Source organism: Erinaceus europaeus, chromosome 2, assembly GCF_950295315.1.
Source record: "Erinaceus europaeus chromosome 2, mEriEur2.1, whole genome shotgun sequence".
Classification (NCBI taxonomy): Eukaryota; Metazoa; Chordata; class Mammalia; order Eulipotyphla; family Erinaceidae; genus Erinaceus; species Erinaceus europaeus.
The window spans coordinates 194,815,074-194,830,419 of NC_080163.1; the positions used below are offsets into that span (position 1 = coordinate 194,815,074).

At 47.2% G+C, this 15,346-nt stretch overlaps 1 protein-coding gene across 3 annotated transcripts in view; it reads right to left on the reverse strand.

Annotated features, from left to right (window-relative positions):
• Positions 1-364: 364 nt before the first annotated feature.
• Positions 365-15,346, reverse strand: part of PRKD2 (protein kinase D2) — a 34,675-nt gene continuing 19,693 nt past the window's right edge. For all 3 annotated transcript variants that reach the window (XM_060186105.1, XM_016192166.2, XM_060186106.1), the window contains 8 exons: positions 14,527-14,579; positions 14,351-14,423; positions 12,544-12,650; positions 11,695-11,856; positions 7,115-7,213; positions 5,251-5,518; positions 3,392-3,477; positions 365-2,947 (listed from right to left, as the gene is read on the reverse strand). In XM_060186105.1, coding sequence (XP_060042088.1) covers positions 2,735-2,947; positions 3,392-3,477; positions 5,251-5,518; positions 7,115-7,213; positions 11,695-11,856; positions 12,544-12,650; positions 14,351-14,423; positions 14,527-14,579 — 1,061 coding nt within the window. In that variant the 3' untranslated portion in view covers positions 365-2,734. The remainder of the gene's footprint in view (positions 2,948-3,391; positions 3,478-5,250; positions 5,519-7,114; positions 7,214-11,694; positions 11,857-12,543; positions 12,651-14,350; positions 14,424-14,526; positions 14,580-15,346) is intronic.

Below are 15,346 nucleotides of genomic sequence, written 5' to 3' on the forward strand. Positions count from 1 at the left end.
CGGGCTAGGAGGGTAACAGAGACGCGGAGACAATGGCTGGGCAGGGAAGCTGTATTTCTTTATTCAGGACCAGCGTAAGGATCCTGGTTTGAGCTCCTGGCTCCCCACCTTCAAGGGAGTTGCTTCACAGGCGGTGAAGCAGGTCTGTAGGTGTCTCTCTTTTTCTCCCCCTCTGTCTTCCCCTCCACTCTCCATTTCTCTCTGTCCTGTCCAACTACGATGACAATAATAACTACAACAATAAAACAACAAGGGCAACAAAAGGAAAAAAAAAACAAAAAAACCAGTGGCCAAGATCAAAGCAGTGTGATCATCAAGAATCAGGTCTGAATAATCTCTTCACACATTTCAGAACCTGGGTCTGTTGTTGGAGATGGAATCAATTTTATTGTCTACATTCCTAGGCCTTAGGCCAATCAGCTTTATATAAGGTTCATTAGGAAAAGAAAGTCATTAGGTCAGGGAGGTAGACCAGCGGTAGCACACCAGACTTGTATGCTTGAGTTCCCAGGTAAATATAGAGGGAGGGAGATTTATCACCCTGAGACAGCTGGTGTCAATGATTGAACTTGAGACCTCACAAATGAAAGTGTCATGCTCTACCACTGAGCCACTTTCCCCTGAAATGGACCAATCAATTTCAGAGGGAGGAAGCATTTAGGATCAAGTCCAAGAGACATCCCCCAATAGCACTCACTGTGATTTTTTATTTTTATTTATTTGTTTTTTGCCTCTAGGGTTATCACTGGGGCTCAGTGCCTGCACTATGAACCCATCGCTCCTGGTGGTCATCTTTTTTCCACTGTTGTTGTTGGACAGGATAGAAATCGAGAGAGGAGGGGGAGACAGGGGTGGGGAGAGAAAGATAGACACCTACAGACCTGCTTCACCGCTTGTAAAGCGACTCCTCTGCAGGTGGGGAGCTGGGGGCTCCAACTGGGATCCTTGAGCTTTATACTATGTGTGCTTAACCTGGGGTGAAACTGCCTGGCCCCCAGCACTCACCCTGATTATGCCTCAGAAGGGTCCTGGTTCATGTGAAGATCCTCACTGGTTGAAGATCATTAATCCTCCTTTTCAAATCAAAGAGCTGCAGCTGCTGAGCAGACCAGCCGATGGGCTAGTTGATAGGAATCGCTATGTTCTGGACAGCAAGCTCTTAGCACTAGTGCAAATAGGCTACTCAATACTGCTCCGTGGTGTCAGGGCTCAGGAAAGTCATGTGTGAAAGCTAAGTATGACTTACACATATAGAGAACCTGTCCAGGTCCTCTCACATCTCCCCACCCCCACCCCACCCCCAAGTCTAAGTGAAGACAGGGAGCTGAGAAGCTTGAGGGCAAGGATCAAAGGTGGAAAAGTTTCTCTCTCTGCCTATAACCTCAGGACTACAATGGCACTTAAACCAACTCAGAAGAATACGCCATCCTCCTGGGCTCCTCCATCCCAACCCTGCCTACTGTGGGCCATCATTGTCTAGAGACTAGTCTGACTCCCTTAGATGATAGGCTCACTCAGTCACCACCATGTTCTCAGTGTTACTGATAAATGAATGAGTCAGTGAACACACATGCAATGTGCTGCAAAGTCATTACATCAGGGCAGGGAGACTGCATAATGGTTCTGCAAAAGACTCTCCTGCTTGAAGCTCTGAAGTCCCAGGTTCAATCCCTAGCACTACCATAAGCCAGAACTGAGCAGTGCTCTGGTTAAGAAAAATAAAAATCCTTGTGGTTCGGAGGTGGCACAGTGGATAAAGCATTGAATCCTCAAGCATGAGGTCCCAAGTTCAATCCCCAGAAGCACATGGACCAGAGTGATGTCTGGTTCTTCCTCTCTCTCCTCCTATCTTTCTGGCTAATAAATAGTCTTAAAAAAAAAAAAAAAAGAAAAATCCTTACAGCAATTTAAAAGGAAACATGAGATGTGTGTATCAGTTTCCTACTATGAGCCAAAGATGTGTTAACTGCATTATAACAAATAGTTGTGTTCTGGGCTGGGGAGCTAACACAATTCTGATCAGAACATCAGCTTTCATGTCAGATGTTCCCAAATCCACAGGTTCTAGCTCCAACACCACCTTAAGTTAGAACTGAGCAGTACTCTGGTCCTCTTATTTTCTGTCCTTCAAAATAAAATAAGGCTTTTGTGATTAGTAGTAACACCACTAGATGAACAATCAAATTAGCTGTGTGATTACATGCCTTTATATGATTCCTCCATACCTCCAGCCATCTCCCCTCATATTCTTTCTCTTTCTCCTCCATTCCTAACTTGGTCCTTCATTCTTCCTCTCCCTATGCTACCGTCTTACCTTTCTCTCAGCTAGTCATCCCTGCTAGCAACTTCCCTGTATATTTTCTACTCCACTCAGTCTTCCTTCTGAACTTCCTCTCTCTTCTGACCCCTCTTTCCCACTCTTCCCATCTCTCTTTCAGGTAGTCAGTCATCCAGGTAAAGTTCACCTGGGTGAATGACAGACTAATGAAACCGGAATGCGGTGTGGCCGTAGACCACAATCTGCCGGCCAGAGATAAGTCTATTTTAATTGTTGGGGAGTTGATTTTGTAAAGAACTCCCCATCACGCTCTTCCCCCAGGGAGCTTGTCTCCTGAGTTTGCACCGGAAGCCCCTGCCTCTGCCACAGTTCGGGGCTGGGATGGGGTGGGAGGCTGCTCCCCGAAGATGAGAGCAGAAGGACAGAACCCAGCGGCCAGGGTAGAGGCCCAGAACCTCAGAGGACGCTGATGCGCTCGGCCAGTCCCTGCATCTCGTGGTCCTGCGGCCGGAGGGCGCCACCGAGCTCCCCATCGGTGGGCAGCTCTGGCCCGGGCAGCGGGTGCTCGGCCACGAACTGCTCCCAGCGCGCATCATCGCTCTCGTGCGTGATGTACCGCTCGCCCATCTTCCCCTCCAGCTCGCGGAGGTCCAGCCACGTCTGGTACTCCTGCACCCGGGAGGACAGGGGTAAGCTTGGGGATTGCATCGAGGCCAGCCAATTGCAACGGGGAGCGGAGCCGACACACACACACACACACACACACACCCACACCGACACAAACACCCACACACCCACACACACCGACACACACCGACACACACCGACACACACACACACCGACACACACACACACACACACACACACACACACACACACACACACACACACACACACACACACACACACACACACACCACACCCGCGCAACCAATGAGAGGCCAGGTGGAGCCACACACCCCCTTCTTACAACCTACTCAGCCAATAGAAAACTAGCTCCAACCCGTCCATAGACTCCGCTAGCCAATGGGAGGCTCAGTCACGTTCCACATCCAGGGAAAATAGAATGGGCCAGCCCCACCCCTACACTCTAGCCACGCCCCCTGCATCACCTGTAACCAGGGATGGCTGAGAGACTTGTCCACGCTGTAGCGCTTGCGCATCTTCACTTGCAGGAGGTTGTTGATGAGATCGATAGCTGTGTGGAAAGGGAAGAGACAGCTCAGGCCCTGGGGGATGGGGTGGATGGAGATGCACCTGCTCCCATAGGGACGCCCAGTCCACCTGCCTGTCATTCAGAGCTTCCTTCTGCATTGCCCCAGGTGGCTCAGAAGCTTCACTCCCATCAATTATGCAGTTCCCCCATCCCATTTCCTCAATAAATTATTAATTTGTCTCTCCTCTCCCCACCCCACCCCTCCCCATCCCAAAGTGACACATCCTTCTTCATCTCACCAAATCTCTTCCTCAGTTTGCTGAGCTCTGGCTTATGGTGGTGCTGGGGGTTGAACCTGGGACTTCAGAGCCTCAGGCACGAGATCCTTTTGCATAACCACTATGCTATCTTCCTTGTCCTTACGTTTCCTATTCTTATCTTTTTTTTTCTCATGCTTCTTTTTTTTTATATTTATTTTATTTATTTATTCCCTTTTGTTGCCCTTGTTGTTTTATTGTTGTAGTTATTATTGTTGTTGTCGTTGTTGGATAAGACAGAGAGAAATGGAGAGAGGAGGGGAAGACAGAGAGGAGGAGAGAAAGATAGACACCTGCAGACCTGCAGGTGTGGAGCCGGGGTTCGAACCGGGATCCTTATGCCGGTCCTTGTGCTTTGTGCCACCTGCGCTTAACCCGCTGCGCTACAGCCCGACTCCCTCCCTATTCTTATCTTACCTTCACAAATTTTGTTGCTTACAGGTACATATAAGTACACTGGTATAGTTCAATTAAAAAAATTTTTTTTGATTAGAGCTCTGGCTAATGGTGATGCCAGGCACTGAACCTGGAACCTTTAAGTTGCAATCATGAAGGTTTTTTTTTTAACTTTAATAAATTTTATTTATTTATTGGATAGAGGCAGAAATCAAGAGGGGAGGGGGAGACAGAGAGGAAGAGAGACAGATAGATGCTTGTAGCCCTGCATCACAGCTTGCTAAGCTTTTCTCCTACAGGTGGAGACTAGGAGTTTGAACCTGGGTCCTTGTGCACTGTAACATGTACACTCAACTGGGTGTGTGTCACTGCTTGGTGCCCATGAAAGTCTTTTTCACAACCATTATGTTATCTCCCCCACGCCACTCCACTTAGACGGACACTGCTCAGCTCTGGCTCAGTAAGCTGCAAGTGATTGAACTGGGAACCCTGACTCTTGGCTTCCTCAATTCCAGCCCCTCTCCTGGTCCCAACCTAGACACGATACATGTTTCCTAGTCCCCAGTGTGCCAACCAAGAGTCTGTCTTGGTGTTTCTGGGGCAGGGAAGTAGCTGGGCCTGGTAGAACACCAACCTGTATGCCTGAAGTCCCAGGGGTTCTGGGTTCAGTCCCTGGCACCACCTGATCAATGTTCTGGTTTTCCCTCTCTGACTCTCTCCCTTTCATTCTCTCAGTTTCTTTCCTAATAAATAAATAAAAGTGTAGGTAACTCATAATATTAGAATTAAAAAAAAAAAAACGCAGGGGGTGTGGGGAGATAGCATAATGGTTAATGTAAAGAGATTATCATGTCTAAGGCTCTAAAATTTCAGGCACAACCCCCACCCACTACCATACGCCAGAGTTGAGCAGTGCTCTGGTAAATAATAATAATCATAATTATTATTATCATTTTTAGGACCTAGTTCAGTACAAGTTCCTGAGTCTTCCAGGCAAGGTTCCAGGATCACTGTGACCCAACATTGTTTCTGGGTTCCACCCCTAAAGTCAGATTCTAGTCCTCCCCACGCCATCCCCTCCAAATACACTGCCCAGGCCCACCTCCTGCAGATATGCAGCTCCAGGGACAGGCCGGGTACATGAAGGCTGCGTTCTGGATCTGATCGTTGATGTCCTCATCCTCATTGAAGGGGAATGTGCCGCTGAGGCTGACGTACATGATGACACCCACCGACCACATGTCCAGCGAGCGGTTGTAGCCCTGGTTGAGCAGCACTTCAGGTGCTAGGTAGGCGGGTGTGCCCACCACCGAGCGCCGGAACGACTTCTCCCCGATGATGCGTGCAAAGCCGAAGTCACACAGCTTCACCTGTGGAGGGTGGGGGGGTGGGGAGTGCTCGAAGGGGGCTTCAAGCTGTACCCCCACCCCGGTGTGCTATCCACTCCACCCCCTGTGGTATTCAGAGAAAATAGAATGCTGGTTGGAGTCCAGGTTTCCCACTCACTGACTAGTGACTTTCTCTCTGTGTGCCTCAATTTCCTCATATGTAAAGGAGTGTCTATCTCCAAAGGCTGTCATCAGTATTACAAGTGTTACCTCAAGGAAATTTCACAGGACAAAAAAATGCCCTCAATGCTGAGGTGTCTCCATGTTCTCCACTCCTTTCTTTCCTGTTTCCCAGTGCCATTATCTATTCGCAGGGTGTGTGGGTGGGAGCATCAGGAACCACGCCTCATCTTTGAGAGGTCTGAACCAGCAGACAGCAAGAGCTGTGGTCCCTAACACTGTGGGACTGTTTTTTTTTTTTTTCTTGTCTCAAAATCCTATGCTGGCCTCTATGCAAACGAGGTAAGTGAGAAACAAGTCTGGATCTAATTAAGCTAGTGTTATCTTGGGTCTGTCCGTCTGATTTAAATATATATTAATTATTTATTCATTTATGATAAAGAATACTAGACATCACTCTGGAACAAAGCGATGTCAGAGACTAATCTCAGGACCTCATAGAGCTGGAGAGAGTCCAATGTGCTATCCCCTGCACCACCTGCCTGGCTGCTGTGGCTAATTATTATTATTAGATTATCATGATGATGATGATGATGTCATTACTGAGCTTCACTGCTACAGCCTTTTTTTAAAAAAAAGAATTTATTATTTATTTACTTTTAATCTTTTTATTTTATTATTGAACAGAGAGAGAGAAACTGAGAGGGGGAGGGGGAGATAGAAAAGGAAAGAGAGAGATACCTGCAGCTCTGCTTCCCCATTTGTAAAACGTTCCCCCTGCAGGTGGAGACCAGGGGCTTGAACCTGGGTCCCTGTACACTGTGATGTGTGCACTTAGCCAGGTGTACCATTGCCTGCCCACCCTTTTTTAATAGAAAGTGACAGAGAGGGAGCTGTGCAGTAGCAGTGGGTTAAGCGCAGGTGGCGCAAAGCATCCCAGTTCAAGCCCCCGGCTCCCCACCTGCAGGGGAGTCGCTTCACAAGCAGTGAAGCAGGTCTGCCGGTGTCTATCTTTCTCACCCCCTCCTCTCTCCATTTCTCTGTCCTATCCAACAATGACAACATCAATAACAACAATGATAAAAACTACAACAATAAAACAACAAGGGCAACAAAAGGGAATAAACAAATAAATATTAAAAAAAAAAGTGACAGAGGGGCATGGGAAATAACAAAGCAGTCAGGTCTGAGGCTCTGAGGTCCCAAGTTTAACCCCTCGTACCCCAGTACCACCATAAACGAAAGTAGTGCTCTGATAGATAGATATCACAGCATAGGTGCTTCCCCCAGTGTGATGGGGGCCAGGCTCAAACCTGGGTCATGCACATGCAAATCCAGCGCACTATCTAGGTGAGTTATTACACCAGCCCCTGATTACTGATCTGGATCAATATACTCCCCACTCACCACTAGTGCTTGATGGTCTTCGAAAAGTCAGGAGAAAGGGACATAACTCACCTGAGGAAATGGGTCGGCTGATGCCAGCAGCACATTTTCTGGCTTCAAGTCACAGTGGACAATGTTCTTGAAGTGAAGGTGTCTCAGAGCCACCAGAATCTGGGGTCACCAAAAATGGGGTCAGTAAGACAGGAAGGGGGTGACCCAGATCCCACCCTCAGCATTCAGCCCTCCTCCCCCAATCCATCTCTGCACACTTAAGATGTCCCCTGGGGAGGCAGAGAAGGACTGGAATACCCAAGAAGAATCTCAGAGCTACAGGCTGGAAGATCTTGAGACCCTCTGGCTTATGCCATGATCCTGGGAAAAAAGAGCTATGCGCACAAAGCAGTGGTTTCCAAAGACGTTACACAGGGCTAAGTGTGCACTCTACCAGGTGAGTTACCTCTCTCTTTTTAGAACATTTTTTAAACTATTTTTTATTATCTTTATTTATTAGATAACACAGCCAAAAATTGAGACAGTAGAGGAGATAGAGAGACACCTGCAGCACTGCTTCACCACTTGCAAAGCTTTTCCCATGCAGGTGGGGACTGGGGGCTCAAACCCTGGTCCTTGCACATTGCAACATGTGCGCTCAACCAGGTGTGCCACCGCCCAGCCCCAGTGAGTTATCTCTTGACCCCAGGCAAGCTGACTTTTGTTTTTTTAATTCCCTTTTGTTGCCCTTGTTGTAGTTATTATTGTTGTTGTTGAATAGGACAGAGAAATGGAGAGAGGAGGGGAAGACAGAGAGGGGGAGAGAAAGACAGACACCTGCAGACCCGCTTCACTGCCTGTGATGCGACTCCCCTGCAGGTGGGGAGCCGAGGGCTCGAACCGGAACCCTTATGCCGGTCCTTGCGCTTTACGCCACGTGCGCTTAACCCACTGCACTACTGCTCCCCCTTTTTTTTTTTTAATTACCAGAGCACTATTAAGCTCTGGATTATGCTGGTGCAGGGGACTGAGAGCTGACTTTTATAAAATAACAACAACAACAAACAGCTGCTATCATTTGTGATTATTTACCTGTGGGAATCAGTTTCCCTCGGGTCTTTGGGTCTTGAGAAGCCAAAGAATGGACTGCTCTGGCAGTATGGAGAGAAGTGGTCTAAAGCTGTGGTCTAAAGCTGAGCATTTTTATATCTGTGTTGGATATTTCTACTTTCGAGTATGGAAATGGAAGTAGGGGGCTGGGTGAAGATGCATCTAGTTGAGGACACATGTTGCCACGTGCAAGGACCCGGGTTCATGCCCCTATTCCCTATATACTGGAGGAAGTTTCATGAATGGTGACGTAGGTCTGAGGTGTCTCTGTCACACCCTTCTCTATCTTCCCCTTCCCTCTCAATTTCTCTCTGCCTATCAAATATAATAAACAAAGAAAGAATGAGATGGAGGGAGAGAGAGAGGAAGGACGGAAGGAAGAAAGAAAGAAAGGGAGGGAGGAAGGAAGGAAGGAAGGAAAGCAGGGAGGCTATTGGAAAGTCAGTGCTATAACCCTGTCTGCTCATTCTCAGACAAGAAGACTGATCCAACTAATGAGGCACACGCACATCTTCCCCAGACTTCCTTTCTTCATTCTTCTTTTTAAACCACAGACTTGATGCTTCCCATGGGGTGGGCTAGGGGTTTGAACCCAGATCACAAGTATGACAAAACAAGCATCCTCCCCAAGTGAGCTGTCTTGCCAGGCCATTCCAGACACCATGATTGTTGCTGCCCCCCCCCCCCCCATTCCACTCCTGTGGACATGACGAAAAAAGACTTTTGTGCCTGAGGCCCTGACTACCATAAGCCAGGGCTCAGTAGTGCTCTGGTGGAAAAGAAAGAAAGGAAGAATGGGAGGAAATGAGGAAAGGAGGGAAGGAGGGGGAAAAAAGTTAGGTTAGAAAAAAAAAAAAAGGCGTATTGCACCAAAGTAAAGGATTCTGGGTTGGGGGGAAAGCAGGGGTTTTCAGGTCCTAGTAAAGATGGTACAGGAGGACCTAGGTTGGGGGTGAGAATGTTTTGCAGAAATCTGAGAACTTTTATACATGTACCAATAACTGTATTTACTATAAACCGTTAACCCCCCGATTAAAAAAATGACTTTAAAAAAACCTACCTCAAAGAGTCCTGTGAGACCTACATGTTCATGGGGAAAAAGGACAGGATGTAGCATGGGACAGGCAAGAACTAGAAAGCAGAAATCTGCAGAAAGAGAGAAAGAGAGATCTGGCCCAAAGTAGAGGAAAAGAGATGATCAGAAGGAAAGAAAAACCATTTTAGTAGCTGCTGACAGGCAGTTATTCCCTCACCCCCAAAGCAGTCCGGGTGAGCAAGCCCTGGTGGGTTTGTCCCCATCCCTCAGCCCTGTCTCGTTCAAATTTGTGGGGCTGGGCAAAGATGGAAGACACCCCACTGGGAGGGAGCTTTGTGATCAGCAGAAACACATCCTAGAACGAGGTATGAGATCAGCCAGACAGGAAGGCTCTTCTGAAAGAGAGAGAGGAGAGAAAGCTCTAAAAGCCACAAAAGAGAACATTTAACACAGGGAAAACTAAACTCTATGACAAATACAAGCTCTGAGTGAAATGAAGAGGAAAACAAATACAAAAGAATGGAGCAACAGGCAAGAGATGCCATGTCTTTCACGTACAAAGACCCCATACAATTCAGTAAGAACGATCCAAATGAAAAACGGGCAAAGGACATGGCGCAAAGCTTAAGGACGGGAGTAAGGATCCCTGTTCGAGGCCCCGGCTCCCCACCTGCAGGGGAGTCGCTTCCCAGGCGGTGAAGCAGGTCTGCAGGTGTCTGTCTTTCTCTCCCCCTCTGTCTTCCCCTCCTCTCTCCATTTCTCTCTGTCTTATCCAACAACGACGGCGTCAGTAACAACAACAATAATAACTACAACAATAAAACAAGGGCAACACGAGGGAATAAATGAATAAATATTTTTTAAAAAGGGCAAAGGAGATGTAAAGAAAGCACAAGGCAGTGAAAAAATGGGAAAGACTTTCAGTTAAATTTTAAAATTGACAATGCGTAATTTAGGATATAAAATAATTCATAGGAGTGTACAAATATATATTTTCATTTATTATTTATTGTTGGATAGAGAAAGAGAAACTGAGAGAGGAGGGGGTGATAGAAAATGAGAGAGAAAGATGTCTGCAGGCCTGCTTCACCACTTGTGAAGTTTCCCCACTACAGGTGGGGACCAGGGGCTTGAACTTGAGTCCTTACTGTAATGTGTGCACTTAACCAGGTGGACTACCACCTGGTCCCTGTATTTAAATATATTTATATATAAAATAAAACAAGTTTTACATTTATAATAATCTCATCCATAATTTTTTTTTATTGCTACCAGGGTTATCACTGGGGCTTGGTATTAACAATATGAACCCACCACTGTTATGAATAATTATAAATATTATTGGTATTAACAATATGAATATGAATCCACCACTGTACCATATTAACACTATGAATCCACCACTGAATTTCACTGACATGAGTCCACCAGTTACGTGACCTTGGACAAGTTACTTTTTTTTTTTAATATTTATTACCTTTTGTTGTTCTTGTTTTGTTATTGTAGTTATTATTGTTGTTATCGTTGTTGGAAAGGACAGAGAGAAATGTAGAGAGGAAGGGAAGACAGAGAGGTGGAAAGACAGAAACCTGTAGACCTGCTTCACCGCTTGTGAAGCAACTCCCCTGCAGGTGGGGAGCCGGGGCTCGAACCGGGATCCCTACCCCTACGCCGGTCCTAGCTTTTTGCACTACATGCACTTAATCCGTTGCACTACTGCCCGGCTCCATTTTTTTTTTTTTTTACCAGAGCACTGCTCAGCTCTGGCTTAAGGTGGTGCAGGGGATTGAACCTGGGACTTTGGAGCCTCAGGCATGAGAGTCTCTTTGCATAACCATTATGCTATCTACCCCTGCCCTGGACAAGTTACTTAACCAACCACTCTGTGCCTCACTCCCATCTCAGTAAAAAGGGAGTGGGGGCCAGGCAGTGGTGCATCTGGTTAAGCACACACATTGCCATGAGCAAATATCTAGGTTTCAGCTCCCCTCCCCCCACCTGCAGGGGGGGATGCTTCACAAGCAGTGAAACAGGTCTGCAGGTGTCTATCTTTCTCTCCCCCTCTCTATCTTACCCTCCTCTCTCAATTTCTCTCTGTCTTATCAAATAAAACAGTAAAAAAAAAAAAGTGGGGGTGGGGAGTGACAGCAGCAGCTCCCACACACAGGTGAGCTGTATAGATGAGATGACAAAAAAAAAAAAAAAAAAAAAGCAAAACCAACAAAAGCAGAGCCTGGTGCCCAGGAAGAGCTCAGCAATTGCTAGTGACTGTATTATTTATCATTATCAATCATTATCATTAATAAAATTCTCTGTCCCAGCCCAGCCCAGCCCAGCCCAGCCCAGCCCAGCCAGGGATCACTGTCCAGGGCTGGGGCTGTCTTTTTCATTTCAGATAGGTACCCACTATTAGGACTCTGGCTCAGTGTCTGCTTGGCCTTCTGGGCCTCTCCAGAGGGGAAAGCTGCCCTGGAGCAGGTAGGGAGACAGCAGGCGGGGGTGAGGGGCGGCGCACCTGGGTGATGAGGAACTTGGTGAGGCGCTCAGGCAGCCGGCCCTTCTCGCTGGACAGGATCATCTCCAGCATATCCCCATGCAACTTCTCCATCACCACGAACACCTTCTCAGGTGTCTCGAACATGCACTCCAAGTTCACGATCCCGGGGTGTCGCAGACTCTGGGGAGGGGCAGGCATGAGGTAGGGGTCAGGGTGCAGGTCGGCCCTGAATGTTGGAGCCCCAGAGAGCAAGCCACGAGGGGCTGGTAGAAGGCACATAACAAAGATGACTGGGTGCTGAGGAGGGAGTGGATAGCTCAGTGGTTCTGCAGAAGGCTTTCCTCTCTGAGGCTCTGCAGTCCCAGGTTAACCCCTAACACCATTATTAGCCAGAGCTAAGCAGCACTCTCTGCAGCTGTATCTCTCTGATTCAAAACATAAATATATATATATGTAATATATATTTTTTAAAACAACCAAAAATCTCAAATAAAAATTAAAAGGATCCACTCACAGGGAGATTCTGGGTAAAGGCCCAGGGCTACAGCAGGAAGTAGGCTGGAGGTGGAGGAGTGGAGAAACAGGAAGGGACTTTACAGGTCTGTGTCTGTGATTTTTCTGTTTGTTTGTTTTTTTGCCACCAGGGTTATTGCTGGGGCTCAGTGCCTGCTCCACTCCACCACTCCCAGCAGCCCTTTTTCCCTCCTTTCCTCTAGAGAAAGGAGACACTGCAGCGCCATCCACCTTAAACTTAGCACATGAAACCTCCCTAGCCTACCTCCAGAATCCTCCAGACATATGGAGTGAGGAGGGAAGGTGGTTTCTGGGTGGGGGGCAGAGCTAGGCCACACAGGGCCCAGGGGTCACCTGCAGAATGGCCACTTCATTTCGGAGCTGGCTCTCCTGCTTGGTGGGGAAGCGCAGCTTGTCGATGACCTTGACTGCCACATCACGGCCCGTCTTCCGGTGCTTTCCTGGGTAGGGTGGAGGAGGTGGGACTGAGGTCCTGGTAAGAGGAAGACGCAGCACAGAGGCACAGAGGGAGCTCTGAGGGGGCCCCCAGGAGAAATATGGGAAACAGAGGAAGCTCCTAGGAAAGAAAGAAGGAAGGGAGGAAGGAAGGAAGGAAGGAAGGAAAGAAAATAAGCTCCCAGAAGGGAAATCTATTCACATGGGAAGTGAGGTGGTCAATCAGAATCTAGGCTTTAGTTTTTTAGCCAGAGTGCAAAATTAGATTATAATATTTATAATAATATATCTATACAATTATATATATATATATATATATATATATATATATATATATATATATATATATATATATACTCATCCATCCATCCCTCCAGGATTATTGTTGGGGCTCTGTGCCTGCACAATTCCACCTCTCCCGACAGATTTTTTTATTTCTTTATTGGGGAATTAATGTTTCACATTCAACAGTAAATACAATAGTTTGTACATGCATAACATTCCCCAGTTTCCCATATAACAATACAACCCCTACTAGGTCCTCTGTCATCCTTCTGGGACCTGTATTCTCCCCACTCACCCACCCCCACCCCAGAGTCTTTTACTTTGGTGCAATACGCCAATTCCATTTCAGGTTCTACTTGTAGATTTTTTTTTTAAAGATTTATTTATTGAGAGAGAGAGAACCAGAGCATCACTCTAGTACATGTGATAACAGGGATTGAATTCAGGACCCTGTGTTTGAGTGTTCAATGCTTTATCCACTGTGCCACCTCTCAGGCCTCCGAAGATATTTATTTATTTATTATATATTTATTTGTTTTTTAAAGATTGAGGACTAGAGATAGAAAGGGATAGACAGCACAGCCATTGTCTCTCTCTCAAGCTTCCCCCATGAAGCAGGTGCTTATATGTGGTGGCAGGGGCCTCAAATCCAGATTCTGGCTTGTAGCTCAGAGTGTACTCTACTGAGTGAGCTATCTCCTGATTCCCTATGGCCCCTTTTCATAAGAAAGAAAGCCCACTGGTTTTCCCACTGAGGAAAGGAGAGCCGGTGACCTCTGCCCCTAGGATCTACATTTTCATTTTTTCCTTTCTCCTTTCTTCCTTCTTCCCTCCCTTCCTTCTCTACTTCCTCTTTTTTCTTAATTTTTTTAAATAAGGGAAACTATTTTTTTTGGTATTTATTTATTCCCTTTTGTTGCCCTTGTTTTACTGTTGTTGTAGTTGTGTTGGGTAGGACAGAGAGAAATGGAGAGAAGAGGGGAAGACAGAGAGAGGGAGAGAAAGACAGACACCTGCAGACCTGCTTCACCACTTGTGAAGTGACTCCCCTGCAGGGCAGGGTTGGGGGCTCCAACTGGGATCCTTATGCTGCTGGTCCTTGAGCTTCGCACCACGTGTGCTTAACCTGCTGTGCTACCATCTGACTCCCTTCTTCTTTTTTTTTTTTTTTCTTTTTTTGATAGAGACAAAGAGAGGCATAAAGAGTGAAAGAGACCACAGCACCAAAGCTTCCTTCAATGCAGTAGGGGCTGGGCTTGAACCTGGGTCGTGCACATGGCAAAGCAGTGCACTGTCCCAGTGAATTCTAGGTTTCTGCATGAGCCAGAAGAGCACTGAACAGGTGGTCAGCTGGGAGGGAAGGGCTGACTTGTTGCATCCCCCCCCTCCCCCGCCACAGTCAGCTCTGAAGCTTCCTCACCTCCATATACCACTCCGAACTGCCCCGAGCCCAGCACCTCATCTGGAAAGATCTGGTAGACTGTGGCAATGTCCTGCAGAGTGGGAACAAGGGAGGGTGGGTGTGCACATGGAGATGTGGGGGAGACAGCAGGGGAAGGAGGCCAGGCGTCAGGGGGTACGGGTGGGGAATCTCACCACATTCTCCTGGATCTGGCTGTTAGACACAGAGATGCTCAGAGAAGCTTGTCCTGAGAAGAGGGGGAAATACAGGGGTTAGGGCTCAGAATTAGCTTCCCCTGTGAATCCAAAGGCAGCCTGTGGAGCCAGACCACCTGGGTTCAAAGCCAGACTAAGCTTGTGGTGACTGACTGGTCCACTAGGAACTTTTTTTTTCTTTTAATTTAAAATATTTTTTATTACCACCACAGTTATTGCAGGGGCTCGATGCCAGCACTCTGAATCTACTGCTCCTGGAAGCCTTTTTTTTTTTTTCTATTTTATTTTTTACTTGACAGGACAGAGAGAAATTGAGAGAGAAGGGGAGAAAGAGGCCAGGTGGTGGATTACCTGGTTAACACACATAGTACTAAGCACAAGGACCCATGCAAGGACCGGGGTTCAAGCCCCTGGCTCCCCATCTGCATGGGGGGGAGGCACTTCATGAGTGGTGAAGCAGATCTGCAAGTGTCTTTCTCTCTCCCTCTCCCCATCCTCTCTCAATTTCTGTCAAAAAAAAAAAAAGGAATAAAAAAGGTTAGGAGAGGTGGATTTGTAGTGCCAGCACTGAGCCCCAGTGACCAGAGGAAAAACAAAACAAAATAACAAACAAACAAACAACAACAACAAAACAGGAGAGAGACATCTGCAGACCTGTTTCACCACTTGTGACGCATCCTCCCTGCAGGTGGGGAGCGGGGACTGAACTCAGATCCTTGTACACGGTGATATGTGCCCTTAACCGTGTATGCCACCACTTGCCCCCCCCCCATCCACCACTAACTTCAGCGTCCTTTGG